The sequence below is a fragment of the Eulemur rufifrons genome, chromosome 14, assembly GCF_041146395.1.
Source record: "Eulemur rufifrons isolate Redbay chromosome 14, OSU_ERuf_1, whole genome shotgun sequence".
In the NCBI taxonomy this organism is placed as follows: Eukaryota; Metazoa; Chordata; class Mammalia; order Primates; family Lemuridae; genus Eulemur; species Eulemur rufifrons.
In genome coordinates, this window is record NC_090996.1 from 35,611,109 (window position 1) to 35,625,001 (window position 13,893).

Consider the following 13,893-nt stretch of genomic DNA (forward strand, 5'->3'; position numbering starts at 1 on the left):
GGCGGCTCACAGTGCCCTGTGGATGGAGTAGCAGAAAGCGTACACTGCCCACCCCTGGAGGACTGGCTGTGAGCGAAGAGCCCTCGCGTGAACACTCGGTTCTTACAGAGTGTCGGGTCCCCAGGGGTGGCCAGAAGCAGCCTTTCCCTTCCCTGGGCCCACAGGATTCAGTAGTCTGGGCCCTTCCCATGTTCCCACCAAGCCTGGCGACCCACTGAGAAGGAACCTGGGGCTGAAAACCCAGATGGGCGGCAGGAGGGGAACGCATGCCAGGACACCTCAGAAAGAGGCCCAGTAACTTCTCTGGCTTGTGCTGGGACGGGACACCCAGTCATGGGCTCCATTCCTCAGCCACACGGAACTTGGACCCTGCGGGACCCTGTACTGGGCCGGGTCATCCTCTCGGGAGCAGGCCCTGCTCCAGCTCCCGGGTTGAGCCGGGGGACCCCACACCCCACCTCCCCAGGCTCTGCCCTCTGACTGTCAGGAGAGGTTGGGAGAGGGTCCCCTCCATCAGCGGCTGCTTTACTGGGTGAGAGCAGGAGGTCCCGTCTTTGAGCCCATTCTGTGTGCAAAAGAGAAGCCAGTGTTGGCTGAGCCGCTGGAGTGATTGAAGCAGGGGCAAGAAGTAGGAGTTTGGTGACCTGCTCAAAGGTCATCCTGACTCTTAGTGGGCCCTCTCTCCCATCTCCCCCGGCCCTCAGGAGCAGGGAGGCCGTGAGATGCAGCCCTTGGCCCTGTGCTCCAGAAGTCCCCACCCCCCCCCGCCCCGGTGGAACTCGGGACAGTTTCTGTCACTTCCATTCCTCTGGGGCGATGGCCTGTGGTGCCAGTGTGCAGTCCTACTGTGTGTGGAGCAGTGCTGTGAGGCCTCCCGCAGGCCTTCGTGCCTTGTGCGCTCACAGGCTGCCCAGGGAGAAGGGCCTGTGGGGCCCGAGGCGCTGGGCAGGAAGCTCACAGAGCCCCTTCTCTGCCCACAGTGAGGCCGTCTGGGAGAACATGGCGCGCATGTGCGTGAAGACACAGAGGCTGGACGTCGCCAAGGTGTGCCTGGGGAACATGGGTCATGCCCGTGGGGCCCGAGCGCTGCGGGAGGCAGAGCGTGAGCCAGAGCTGGAGGCCAGAGTGGCCATGCTGGCCATACAGCTGGGCATGCTGGTGAGTCGGAGCCGCCTCTGGGACGGGCAGGCCGACAGGCAGACACTTCCACCTCGGGCAGACGCGGAGGGGCAGATGGGCCGGAGCAGGCCGGCCTCCGCTGGGCTTTGGTGCAGCAGCCCCAGAGTGTTGGGGTGGCAGGGAGGCTGGTGGGGCAGGGGCAAGGCGGCCTCTGGGTTAGGGTGGGGTCATGTCCTCTGGGCAGTGCATCGGTCTTGCTTCCCAGCTGTGGGACAGGAGTGCCACGTTGGCACGCGGCATCTGTTGTAAACGTGTCAGCCCTGTGTGTGGTGTGCTGCATGTCTTTGCCATGAGCTCCTGGGCAGCAGAGGCCACCCTGCTGGCCCCTGGGTGTCAGGGAGCTTCGCACCATGGGAGGCACCAGGACAGGTCAGCTGGCGACCTCTGGCATCTCTCCCGGAGCAGTCTTGTTCTGAAGAGTTGGTTTGTGGAGATGGTGACTGCCATGACACCGCCCTTCTTTACTGTTCAGGAGGATGCCGAGCAGCTGTACAAGAAGTGCAAGCGCTACGACCTTCTGAACAAGTTCTACCAGGCCTCAAACGAGTGGCAGAAAGCCGTGGAAGTCGCCGAGCTCCACGACCGAGTACACTTGCGCACCACCTACTACAACTACGCCAAGCACCTGGAGGCCAGCGCCGACTGTTGCCTGGCCCTTAGTTAGTGAGCGTGGGGCCCAGGAGGGGCTGTGGGACATGGGGCGTCTTCCTGACTCCCTCTGGGCTGGCCCTGGCTGCCACGAGGTGAAGTGGCTGCAGAGATCCTTAGAGGAAGAGCATCTCGGGGTGTGGCTTTAGGACAGCCTCAGGGCCTCCCTCCCTCTGTCCTGGCCTAGCAGGCTTCAGGGCGGGTTAAAGGCAGGCGTCCATCCCTTGCTCGTATTAGTTGCTGCAGCAGAGAATGGGCTTGGTGCCTCTATGAGGGCAGATGAGCCACCGCTGGGGGCCTGGCCACATGTCACCCTTCCCAGAGGAGGAGCTCTTCCGAGATCTGTGTCTGTGATCTGGACTGCGTGTGGGCAGCTCTGAGGTGGGACCGGCCCTGAGCCGCCCACAGTGCAGGAAACTCCCGCTGCCCCCCAACAGTGAGCGTGCTGCCCCATGGATCTGCAGGCTGGGAGCGCACACCACACAGGCCACTGCTCTCACGTGTTTCTGTGACACTGCCTCTCAGCCCGTCCTGTCCTCGTGGGGCTGAGATGGAAAAGAACGAGGTCCTCCTGTCTCCTCCCTCCACAGCTATGAGAAGTCCGACACCCACCGCTTTGAGGTGCCCAGGATGCTCTCGGAGGACCTGCAGTCCCTGGAGCTCTACATCAATAAGATGAAGGACAAGTGAGTGTCCCCACTAGGAGCTGGAGGCCTGCTTGGGTACCCTTGCTTACGAGCATCACCTAACAGTGGGTTTCTCAGAGCTGGTCCCGGGCACCACGTGGGGCTCTCCCTTCAGGGCCCGGGGCCTCTCTTGGTTCCCTACCTCTCCTGTCTGCAGGACACGTGTTGCACTCTGAGGGTGGCGTCGGGGCCCGGGGTGGGGCCCTGGCAGAGAACCCATGGCTTGTGGGCCCCACAGGACCCTGTGGAGGTGGTGGGCCCAGTACTTGGAGAGTCAGGCGGAAATGGACACTGCGCTTCGCTACTACGAGCTGGCACAGGACCACTTCTCCCTGGTCCGCATCTGCTGCTTCCAGGGCAACATTCAGAAGGTAAGGCCACTCCTGCAGGGTCGGCCTGCTGCTGGAGACACGGCCACTGGGCTTCTTTGCTGTCTTTCTAGGCTGCTGAAATCGCCAACGAGACCGGGAACTTGGCAGCGTCGTATCACCTTGCCCGCCAGTATGAGAGCCAGGAAGACGTGCGGCAGGCAGTGCACTTCTACACGCGGGCGCAGGCCTTCAACAACGCCATCCGCCTGTGCAAGGTACGGAGGGACAGGCCTCGGGAGTTCAGCCCGGCAGGTGGGAAATGGTGCCTCCTGGCTGTTCACGAGAGCCATCGAGAGAGCTGTGTCGTGAACACTCCTGCCCCTGCTGATTCCCCCTCTCACTCTGCATTCCCCTACCTTTCCCATCCCTGCGTCTTGCACCTGACTTTGTTTGTAGGACACTGAGTTGTCACTCGGTGTCCCTAGTATCCAGGCTTCCTGAGCGAGTCATGAGGCCGGCTCATGGCTGGTGGCCTTGCTAAAAGGCAGCCCCTTCATAGCGAGCTGTCACACCCTCTGCATCCGTTAAAAACATCCCGGCTCAGGGTCTCACTTCTGGAAAACCCTCCAGGCCAAGTATTTCTTGCGGTGCTCTGTAAAATAGAGCAGGAAGCGTCTGAAAAGCACTGTGGGAGGCACAGTCAGGCCCAGGAAGGCATCAGGTGCAGAGGTCGCTTAGCAACAGACCAAACCAAAAGGGGGTGGATGCGCCCCGCCATGCTCACTAGTCGGAGTGGCCCAGGGTGCCAGGCAGGAGCTGTCTGCAGAGCCCTGCCTCCCTCCCACAGGAGAACAGCCTGGACGACCAGCTCATGAACTTGGCCCTGCTGAGCTCACCAGAGGACATGATCGAGGCCGCCCGCTACTACGAGGAGAAGGGCGAGCAGATGGACAGGGCGGTCATGCTGTACCACAAGGTTAGGGCCGCCCCCGGCGGTGCCCAGGACCTGGGGGAGGTGGGGGACAGCAAGAACAAGGCTTCTGCCAGAGACCAGGGACACTGCCTGTGCGAGGCCCAGCTCTGGGGGCCCCAGGGCTGGGCAGCCGCTCAGAGCCCACACTGTCTGCAGGCTGGCCACTTCTCCAAGGCCCTGGAGCTGGCCTTCGCCACCCAGCAGTTTGCGGCCCTGCAGCTCATCGCGGAGGACCTGGATGAGAAGTCGGACCCCGCCCTGCTGGCCCGCTGCTCGGACTTCTTCATCGAGCACAGGCAGTACGAGAAGGCGGTGGAGCTGCTGCTGGCCGCCAGGAAGGTACGGGGTCCCGGGCTCGCTCAGGCGCCGCCGCCCAGGGGCACCTTTTCCACGAATACGGTGGGAACGGCCTGTCTCTCTTGGTTACGATTTCTCGAGAAAGGCTGTGACTATACCCTGCCGTGGAGGTGAAGGGCCCTGGGGACAACCTGAGACATACTGCCCACTTCACGCACGTCATGGAATTATAACAAGGAGTTGACCCCTTCCATGTGTGGCAGGGGGATAAAATACACATAACACGGAATTTACCATCTTGGCCATTTTTTAAGTGTGCAGTCAGTAGTGTTAAGTACATTCACATTTTTATTCACCCAGTGTCCAGAACTCTTACATCTTCCCAAGCTGAAACTCTGTCCCTATTAAACACTAATGCTCCAGCCCCTAGCACCCGCCATCCTATGATGCCCTCTGCCTCTGGGAACTTTACTCCTCCAGGGAATCAAGTAAGTGGAATCAGACAGTATATGGGTTTTTGTGACTGGCTTATCTCACTGAGCATAATGTCCCCAAGGTTCACGCACACTATAGCAGGTGTCAGAGCTGAGTGATGTCCCACTGTGTGGACGGGCCACGTGGTCTTACAGGTGGTATCCTCCTCTGGAGCACTGCTGCGGTGGACGTGGGTGTGCAGATGTCTCTTCGTCACCTGTCTTCCCTAGACATGGTGTTCACCCAGAAGTGGAATTCCTGGATCACATGGTGGTTCTGCATTTAATCCTTTGAGGAACTGCCAGGCCATTTTTCCAGTGGCTGCGTGCGCCATTTTACATTCCCACCAGCACTGTGCAAGGGCTTGTTTCTCCACGTCCTTCCCAACCTCGTTGTGTTTGGGGGTTTTTTGATAGTAGCCAATAATAAAAGAGTATGTGCACTCTCCTTTTTTTAAGTAGAAAAATTCCTCGTGATAGAAACCTAATGGAGATACAGAAAATTGTTAATGGTACAGAATTAGCCTGTCCAGGTTGAAAGGTCGTTCTTGTAGCCAGCAGTAGGCGTGCAGCTTTGCGTGTTGCTACAGAGCAATTTCAGAATTCTCGGACACGCCGCGTTCTTGGTTAGAGAGGCCTGTCCTAGGGTAGTCTGCAGGCTGACTGGGGCCCAGGAACGACACCAGAGGGTTTTCTCTCGCTAGAGATGTTGATTCTGTAGCTTCACAGTAAAACTAGGTAAGTCAGAACAGCCAGGAAAAATCTGGGAAAGACAACTAAAAGGTTATCGAACACCCAGATAGTAAAGATAATACATAAAATCCAAAATATTCGGGCTGGTGCATGAGCAGGTCTACAGATCAGGGGGAATATTAGAAAATCCAGAAACAGAGCCGGGGCAAGAGTCCATTTAGTGTGGGATGAGGGAAGTGCATGGCGTTGGGGGGGGGGGGCCACTCCGTCAGTGGGGTCGGAAGGCCCAGGTGGTCATTTGGGAAACCCCACATCGGAGTAAATTCCAGAGAGATCAGAGATTCAAGTGTAACAGTGAGGCAACCGCGGTTCCACCCTTCAGCGTCCTGCACCGCCTTGAAGGAGGGAAGCCTGTTCCTAAGTGTGGTGTAAAACCAGCCCAAAGCCATAGTGGGAAGACTGGTCAATTCAACCAAACACACATTTGCCTATAGCACTTGGGAAAGTACCATAAACAAGGTGAAGATAAATAGTAAAATGGGCAAAATATATTTTACCTCTATCCCAAAAGGCTAATTTTCTTAAAATTCATCAAGTTCTTATAACCCAATAAAAAATTTACCAACAACTCAAACAGAAAGGGCAAAGAATGTGAATGTTTTTTTAAAAAGGAAATGTGAGTGGTTCCTTAATACACGATGCTGAGCCTCATTCGTAAAAAGAGATCACAGATCAGAGCTCGCGGGGGTGCCGTTTCTCAGGAGCTGGACTGGTCAAGGTGAAAAGGTTAGAAAACCCTAGATTGGCTCAGAACAGATCACCCAGGCACCATGGGCAAGAACGTCTGTCGCTAGTAAAGTTTACAACTGCCTTGACCGAGCAATTCCTTTCCTCAGGAATTGATCCCAACCAACACATTCACACGTTCAGGTGACATGTGCATGCACAAGGGTACACGCCACAGAAGAGGACAGTCACCCTCGTCATCAGCAGAGTCATGGTTAACCCTGGCACAGCGGAACCCTACACAGTGGGCAGAGAGCGCCTGCCTCACGTACTGAGGTGGAATGACCTCCAAGACAAAATCCTTGTTTCCTAAGACATGTCTTTAAGTGAACGATATAAAATTTTTTTGGTTCAAGTTGATGTTAGAAAAGAAAAAAGAATATAAAATTTTTTCTTAAAATTAAAAAAAAATTAAAACTCTAGGGGGAGGGGACCCGGCACACTCGAGTTATGTTTCCTCTTACAATTAAAAAAAGAAAAATTAAAACCCTTAATTTTTAAAATTCTAAAAAAATTATAAAAGGAAATGAATTACCAGTTTCCTTTTTCTGCCACAACAAATACAATATTCATCTGAGCTCCACGTTCCCTTCATTACATTCTAGAATGTTAAGGTTCATAGCGTGAGAGAAAGTAACATGAGCGAATCCAGACAGCAGCCACCACCCAGCCGTGGGCCTGGTTTCCTTGGGGGTGGCGGGTGCACGGGCGCCACTTCGGCCTCGGTGCCCCTCAGCTGCTCAGGGGAGCAGCCCCCTCGAGGTTTCCTTGGCGCCTTTGCAGTACCACGAAGCCCTGCAGCTGTGCCTAGAGCAGAACATGACCATCACTGAGGACATGGCCGAAAAGATGACCGTGTCCAAGGACTCCAAGGACCTGTCTGAGGAGTCCCGGCGGGAGCTGTTGGAGCAGGTGGCCAACTGCTGCATGCGCCAGGGCAGCTACCACCTGGCGACCAAGAAGTACACGCAGGCCGGGAACAAGCTGAAGGTAAGCGTCCGCCAGCCGCCTCACAGTCGTGTAGACCACGCCGCTGTGCTTTCTCCCTTTGCCTTTGCACTTATCAGGGAGGGCAAGAGCTTTTCGGGCTGGGGAACACGAGAAGCCCTGAGCCACTCTTTCTGTGAGCCAGACTTGCAGCATCGCTGGCTGGGTGTGAGCGCGTCCCCAGGTGCCCCGCCCACGCACCTGAGCCCCCGCTCTCTCTGCCTAGGCCATGAGAGCGCTGCTCAAGTCTGGAGACACAGAGAAAATTGTGTTCTTCGCGGGCGTCTCCAGGCAGAAGGAGATCTACATCATGGCTGCCAACTACCTGCAGTCCCTGGACTGGCGGAAGGAGCCGGAGATCATGAAGAACATCATCAGCTTCTACACCAAGGGGCGTGCCCTGGATCTGCTGGCGGGCTTTTATGATGCCTGTGCCCAGGTACAGACCCTCCTCGGACTGCGGCAGGCTCGGCAGGGGTTGTGGGAGGCCTGGGCCTCGCTGGGTCTTGACGTTCTCCCGGTGCAGGTGGAGATCGATGAATACCAGAACTACAACAAAGCCCACGGGGCGCTGACCGAGGCCTACAAGTGCCTGGCCAAGGCCAAGGCCTCCAGCCCGCTGGACCAGGAGACCAAGCTGGCTCAGCTGCAGAGCAAGATGGCACTGGTGAAGAGGTTCATCCAGGCCCGCAGGTGCGTCCCCGGCAGACTGCGGCAGGCAGCTGGCCCGCACCGCCCCGCAGACTTCGGGAATCCCCCCAGTCCCCCTTCACTGGGAGAGTGACAGCTGACAGCAAGGAACCAAACCAAACATTCACTTCTGACAAACGCTCTTCAAAGAAATCCTTGGGCAACTGGGTAGGAACCCTAGGGTCATCTCTGTTGCTTAAGATGCATCTGAGCTCCTCTTGGAGAATTCCCTTGGAACCTGGGCACAATCTTGCTTGGAAAGATTGTTCTGGAAACACCTGGAGACACTGAGAGAGAAATCTGGTGGGGGAGGGGAAGAGGAGGTGATTTGTGTGAGAAGTTGTGTCCAGGGCCAGGTGTGCCCCTGGTCAGGGCATGCAGGGGTCAGGCAGGTCACCCTGAGTGAGGGACTATCATGTGACTCAGGGTGGCTGGGGCCATGGTGACCAGCAGGCTCCCACCTCTCCTTGGTGCCACTGCCGCCAGGCTCCAGGCCTGTGGGGGGTGGTGCTGGGCAGTGCATTGTCTCATTTTTTAGGAAAGGCCAAGAATATAAATTTTTATATGACACCTCCCAGTTTTCATCTGTGGGCAGATAATTCTGGGGGTCACCACACCTGAGCAGACATCTGTGGGCTCCTGGGGCTCAGCGTCCGCCGAACTAGCAACAGTGTCTTTCTCAGCTGCGAATAGCCTTTCAGAAGGAGAGTTCCAGAAATAGTGTTGTTGTACAAAGTGGGGTTCCGTGGAGGGCACGTCCACTAGCATGTGTAGATTCTGGAATATCTGTACGTAGCAGAGGCCTGCTGAGCCTGGGCGGTGGGAGGCAGGACTCAAGGAGAATGGGCAGCAGGTGGTCACCAGCAAGAGCGCAGGGCGTGTGGGTGGAGGGCAGAGGATGTGTGAGGGGCAGGGTGGCAGCCCTCCAGGGGTCAGGGGTCTGAGGGCGGGCCAGGCACCTGCCTGGAGTGGCCGAGTCGTGTCTCAGCTGGCTCGTGGGCAGGCTCACCCCCCAGTCTTGCCAAGTTCACATGCCACACCCTGCTCTGCCACACACGCCCACGCCGGCTCACACCTGCTGGCCTGTGTTCAGGCCAACTCCTCTGCTTCGAAGGTTCCTTTCAACTGCCTTCGCAAGGTGGTGTGCCCCTCTCAACACACCCCCATCCGCATACTCCCACGTCCCTCTGGGTCACACTTAACCTAGAGGTTTCTGTCCCCTCTGGGCTGTCCCCAGGGCAGGAACCAATGGTTAGAGATCTTTGATCTTGGTGTCCAGGCACAGGACCCAGCACTGTAAGTGATCAGTAAGAGTTTGTTGAATGAATGCAGGAAGAAATTAATGAATTAACTTAATTTGTGGGAATTAACTTCACAAAAAACTTCCTCCTACCACTCCCCAAGACCATGTCCTGCAGGACAGACGTCTGCTGTGCCCTCTGACAAGCAGCGTGTGTTCAGGGGCCCGGGGCACAGGCCTCATCTCTGCTCTCTGCAGGACATACACGGAAGACCCCAAGGAGGCCGTCAAGCAGTGTGAGCTGCTCCTGGAGGAACCAGACCTGGACAGCACCGTCCGCGTCGGGGACGTCTATGGCTTCCTGGTGGAGCATTACCTGCAGATGGAGGAGTACCAGACGGTGAGGCCGGGCCCTGCTCACCAGGAGCGTTCTGCCACATACGGCTTCTAGGACTCTGTGCTTCAGAGCTCAGATGTTGTCATTAATTTTCTTGAAGTAACAGGCGTACTTTGTTCATTTTTGAGAAAATATCTGCCACATACCCAAGTCTGAATAACCACAGTTTATCTCTTAGTCGTTTTTAAAAAATGGTGTTCTTGGCTGGGTGTGGTGGCTCACGCCTGTAATCCTAGCACTCTGGGAGGCCAAGGCGGGAGGATCGCTCAAGCTAAGGAGTTCAAGAGCAGCCTGAGCGACTTCTCGGGCCCCTCTGTTGGGACCCGTGAACCTCGCCTGGGCCCCTTTCTTGGGACCCGCTAAAAAAAAAAGAAAAAAGACTAGCCTGAGCAAGAGCGAGACCTCGTCTCTACTAAAAATAGAAAGAAATTATATGGACAGGTAAAAATGTATATAGAAAAATTAGCCAGGCACGGTGGCGCATGCCTGTAGTCCCAGCTACTCGGGAGGCTGAGGCAGGAGGATCGCTTGAGCCCCGGAGTTTGAGGTTGCTGTGAGCTGGGCTGATGCCACGGCACTCTAGCCCGGGTGACAGAGCAAGACTCTGTCTCAAAAAAGAAAAAAAAAAATGGTGTTCCATGTAAAAGTGACTAATTTAGCTCACAACTTACTTAGCTGCACAAGTGTTCTTCCTCATCTTCACCAAGACTCTTTTTCATTTTAGCCATCCTAGAGGGTGTGTATCTCATTGTGGTTTAAATTTACATTTTATTGATGACTGAGGATGTTGAGCCACCTTCTCATGTGCTTGTTGTCCATTTGTATGTCTTCTTTCATGAAGTGTTTAAGTCTTTTCCCAGCATTTTATTGAGTTTTTAATCTTATTGTTGAGTTGTGTTCTTTATACATTCTTTATACATACTCTAGATACATTCGCTTTATCAGATACACGATTTGCAAATATTTTCTCCCAGTCTGTGAGGAAGTTCCCTCCTAAACCTCTCTTTCTTCTCCTTCTGAAAATCCAATTACTTGTTATACAGTGTTGTCACTGTCCCCTACTCAACTGATACTTTTCTTTTTTCCTAGGTTTTGTTCTCTGTTTTTCATTTTGGGTAGTTGCTATTGCTTCAAGTTCACCAGCTTTCCTTCTGTAGTGTCTACTCTAAAATCCCGTCCCTATTTTTCATCTCAGACATTATGATTTACATCTCTGATAATCTGATTTGGCTCCTTCCCTGTATCTTCTGTGTCTCTCGTTATCATGCTTGTACTTTTCTCTGCCTTCTTGAGCACATTTAGTACATTTATAATAGTTTTCATGTTCTTGTCTCCAAACTCTGTTGTGTCAGTTCTGGATCTGTGTCTACAGATTGATTCTTCTTATTATGGCTCATATTTCCCTGCTCCTTTGCATGCTTGGTAATTTTTCATTGATTCCAGACACTGAAAATGTTTTAGGTAGTGGGATGGTGGTGTGTATGTGTGTATTCTTTTTTCTTTTTCTTTTTTTCTTTCTTTCTTTTTGAAGTCTTCTTTGGAATGCATTTTCTTTTAAATATTTTTTTGCCTTTTTCTGGGGTGAGGTTAAGTTACTTGGAAACAATTTGATTCTTTTGCAGCTTGCTTTTTAGCTTTGTTAGGTGGGTCCAGAACAGGCTTGTGTCCAGGGTTAATTTTGCACCACTACCGAGGGATCTGCTCTACTCGATGCCTCATGTATTGGGAGATCTTTCTCCTCTGGCAGGTGGGAGAATGAACTATTCCTGGCCACGCATGATCAGTCTCTGGGGTGGTTCTACCTGATCACTTCCAGTGGTTTTTCCCTGGCCTCAGTTACTTTCTTCACACACATGCACTGTTCTTTCCTCAGCTAAAGACTCGGAACCCTCCACAGGTCTCCAGAGTGCTGTTTCTGTCTCTCTGCTCTCTCCTGTCCAGTGCTCTATCCCATGACTTCTAGCTGCCTCGGCCTCCCTAGACTCAGACCCATCTCCTCAGCACAGACAGACTGCCAGCTGTTTGGTTCCCCCTCCCTGCACTGCAGCCTAAAAACTCTCAAGGCAGTAAGCAGGGTGGCTGAGTTGATCTTTAGGAAATGTCCCCCTTTGTCTCTGGTAGTATTCTTTCGAAGTATCCCTAAGGTAACACCAGCATAGCTAGCCTGCTGTCTTATGCTTAGTGTTGTATGGCATATCCTTTTCCTGCCTTTCACCTTTGCTCATCTGTGTCGTCATATTTAAAGTACATTGCTGGTAGGCAGCATATGGTTGGGTCTTTCTAAAATTCTGATAATCTCTGCATTTTAATTGGAATGTTTTATCCACTTACATTTAACATAATTATTAATATGGCTTGATTTCACGATACCATTTTTGTTTGGCTTGTCCTATCAGTTTTTATTGTTCCTTTGAACTTTCTGTCCTGTTGTCTTTTAAATTAAGTGAATATTTTTTAGAATTTCAATTTATCTATCCTGTGAGCGTTTTATCTTTTTGTTTGTTGTTTTGTTTTGAGGCAGGGTCTCTCACTCACTCACCTGGGCTAGAGCACAGTGGTGTCATCATAGCTCACTGCAGCCTCAAACTCCTGGGCCTGCCCTGAGGCAAGAAGTTGCAAGCAGGAGACTCACCCAGGGCTGCCCCTTTCCCGCGTGTGTGTTTGCCCAGGGCCTATCGTTGGCGGGAGCAACGACCTAATGTGACTTATGCTGCCGTTATCAGCAGCCTCGTTCCTCTTTTTTTTTTTTTTTTTTCCCCAAAAGGAGGGCGGGGGCGGGGGGCGGCTCCTCATTCTTTTTCCATCATAATTCTACGGTAGTCAACAAAAAATTCCACCCACCCGCATTTGTCCTTCACGTTCCCAAGGACAGAGATACACGTAGACCTTGCTGCATCCTGATGCTCTGCCTGCGGGGTTGTGTTCCCCGGGCAGACAGCCCTGGGGAGATACAGTGCTCAAGGAGTCTCTCTGCTCCGTCTCAAGTGCTCGCAAACCGAGGACCGACAAATTGATTTTAGAAATGTGCTGACAGTGTCGGCCGCCCTGGGCTGCAGTCTCCGGAATTCACAGGAAAGTCATCCAACAGGTGGCGTCCCCAAGGCTGAAGGTCAGCACTGTGAGACTGCCTTGTGCGCCTACCATTTCCACTCACTGGACCCTTGTGTTGTTGCAAAAAAAAAATCAGTCTAATTCCAACAAGTTTTCTTTTTTTTATTTTGTTTTTGTTTTGTTCTGAGATGGGTCTTGCTGAGTTGCCCAGCTGGAGTCTGGTGGCTGTTCACAGGCACAATCGTAGCTCACTGCAGCCTTGAGCTCCTGGGCTTAAGTGATCCTCCTGCTGCAGCCTCCATGGTAGCTGGGACTACAGGTGCACACCACTGCACGCTTTTTGGAGAATATTTTGTGTATAAAACAAAATTGGACTATAGAGACACTTAGATGCCTGTATCTTCAACATTAACAGAAAAATCTTTTTTTTTTGAAATCGAGTCTCGCTCTTGCCCAGGCTAGAGTGCCGTGGCATCAGCCTAGCTCACAACAACCTCAAACTCCTGGGCTCAAGCGATCCTCCTGCCTCAGCCTCCCAAGTAGCTGGGACTACAGGCTTGTGCAACCATGCCCGGCTAATTTTTTCTATATATTTTTAGTTGTCCAGCTAATTTCTTTCTATTTTTAGTAGAGACGGGGTCTCGCTCTTGCTCAGGCTGGTCTCGAACTTCTGAGCTCAAGCAATCCTCCTGCTTTGGCCTTGCAGAGTGCTGGGATGACAGGCGGGAGCCATCGCATCCGGCCTAGGAATTCCAAATTTAAAAAACACTCAGAACTATAAATAATCTGAGATAGGCATGCACAGCTTCTTCTTGGTAGAAAGAAACCTTGTTGCTGCTGTCTCCATCTCTCTCTCAGGCTCCTTGCCCTCAGCGTGGCTGCTCCCCGTCCACTCGGGTCTCACTGCCTGTCATCAGAGCCAAACCCTCACAAACTCCTGATTCGGGGTGACAAATACATCCCCTGGTCAGGACGTGCGATGACGTGTCATCTTTGCTGTCCTGCGCCCTGCCCCTCGCTGTCCTTGGTGCCTGCCTTCCTTCTGGGGTTGCTTCCTTGCCCTTGATGAAGCCAGCCTGCACACAGGGGTCACAGGTGCTGGGCCTGGGCGTTCAGGCACGCACAGGCCTTCTGGCCACAAGCTCTTTTCCCATCTCCTGACCAGCTCCTTACTCCTCCCTCCCCTTGTAGCCCTTCCCTGAATGCTGCCGCCAGACCTCTCTGTCCCTATCCTGTTCCTCTTTGTCTTGTGTCCCACATGTCCAGCAGGGCTGCTGGGGCACAGCAGGGCGTTTGTGAATGCCTGAGGACGCAGGTGTTTGCTCACAGCCTGTCCTTTGAGAGCGCATGGAGGGCTTGCATGCTGCCCATCCAGCCCAGGCAGAGGCCTTCTGTACGTGTGGGCCAATTGCAGGATGGTGTCAGTGAGTCACCCAAAAATCCTTTCTTCAGACAGGATCTCAGTCCGTCACCCAGGCTGGA

At 53.6% G+C, this 13,893-nt stretch overlaps 1 protein-coding gene across 1 annotated transcript in view; it reads left to right on the top strand.

The window, feature by feature from the left end:
• Nucleotides 1-13,893, top strand: part of IFT140 (intraflagellar transport 140) — an 82,573-nt gene that overhangs the window by 67,857 nt on the left and 823 nt on the right. The window contains exons 19-29 of the mRNA XM_069487114.1: nucleotides 981-1,158; nucleotides 1,652-1,842; nucleotides 2,418-2,513; nucleotides 2,752-2,884; nucleotides 2,956-3,099; nucleotides 3,672-3,800; nucleotides 3,954-4,136; nucleotides 6,830-7,036; nucleotides 7,260-7,472; nucleotides 7,560-7,726; nucleotides 9,222-9,363. Of these exons, the coding sequence (XP_069343215.1) occupies nucleotides 981-1,158; nucleotides 1,652-1,842; nucleotides 2,418-2,513; nucleotides 2,752-2,884; nucleotides 2,956-3,099; nucleotides 3,672-3,800; nucleotides 3,954-4,136; nucleotides 6,830-7,036; nucleotides 7,260-7,472; nucleotides 7,560-7,726; nucleotides 9,222-9,363 (1,783 nt within the window). The remainder of the gene's footprint in view (nucleotides 1-980; nucleotides 1,159-1,651; nucleotides 1,843-2,417; nucleotides 2,514-2,751; nucleotides 2,885-2,955; nucleotides 3,100-3,671; nucleotides 3,801-3,953; nucleotides 4,137-6,829; nucleotides 7,037-7,259; nucleotides 7,473-7,559; nucleotides 7,727-9,221; nucleotides 9,364-13,893) is intronic.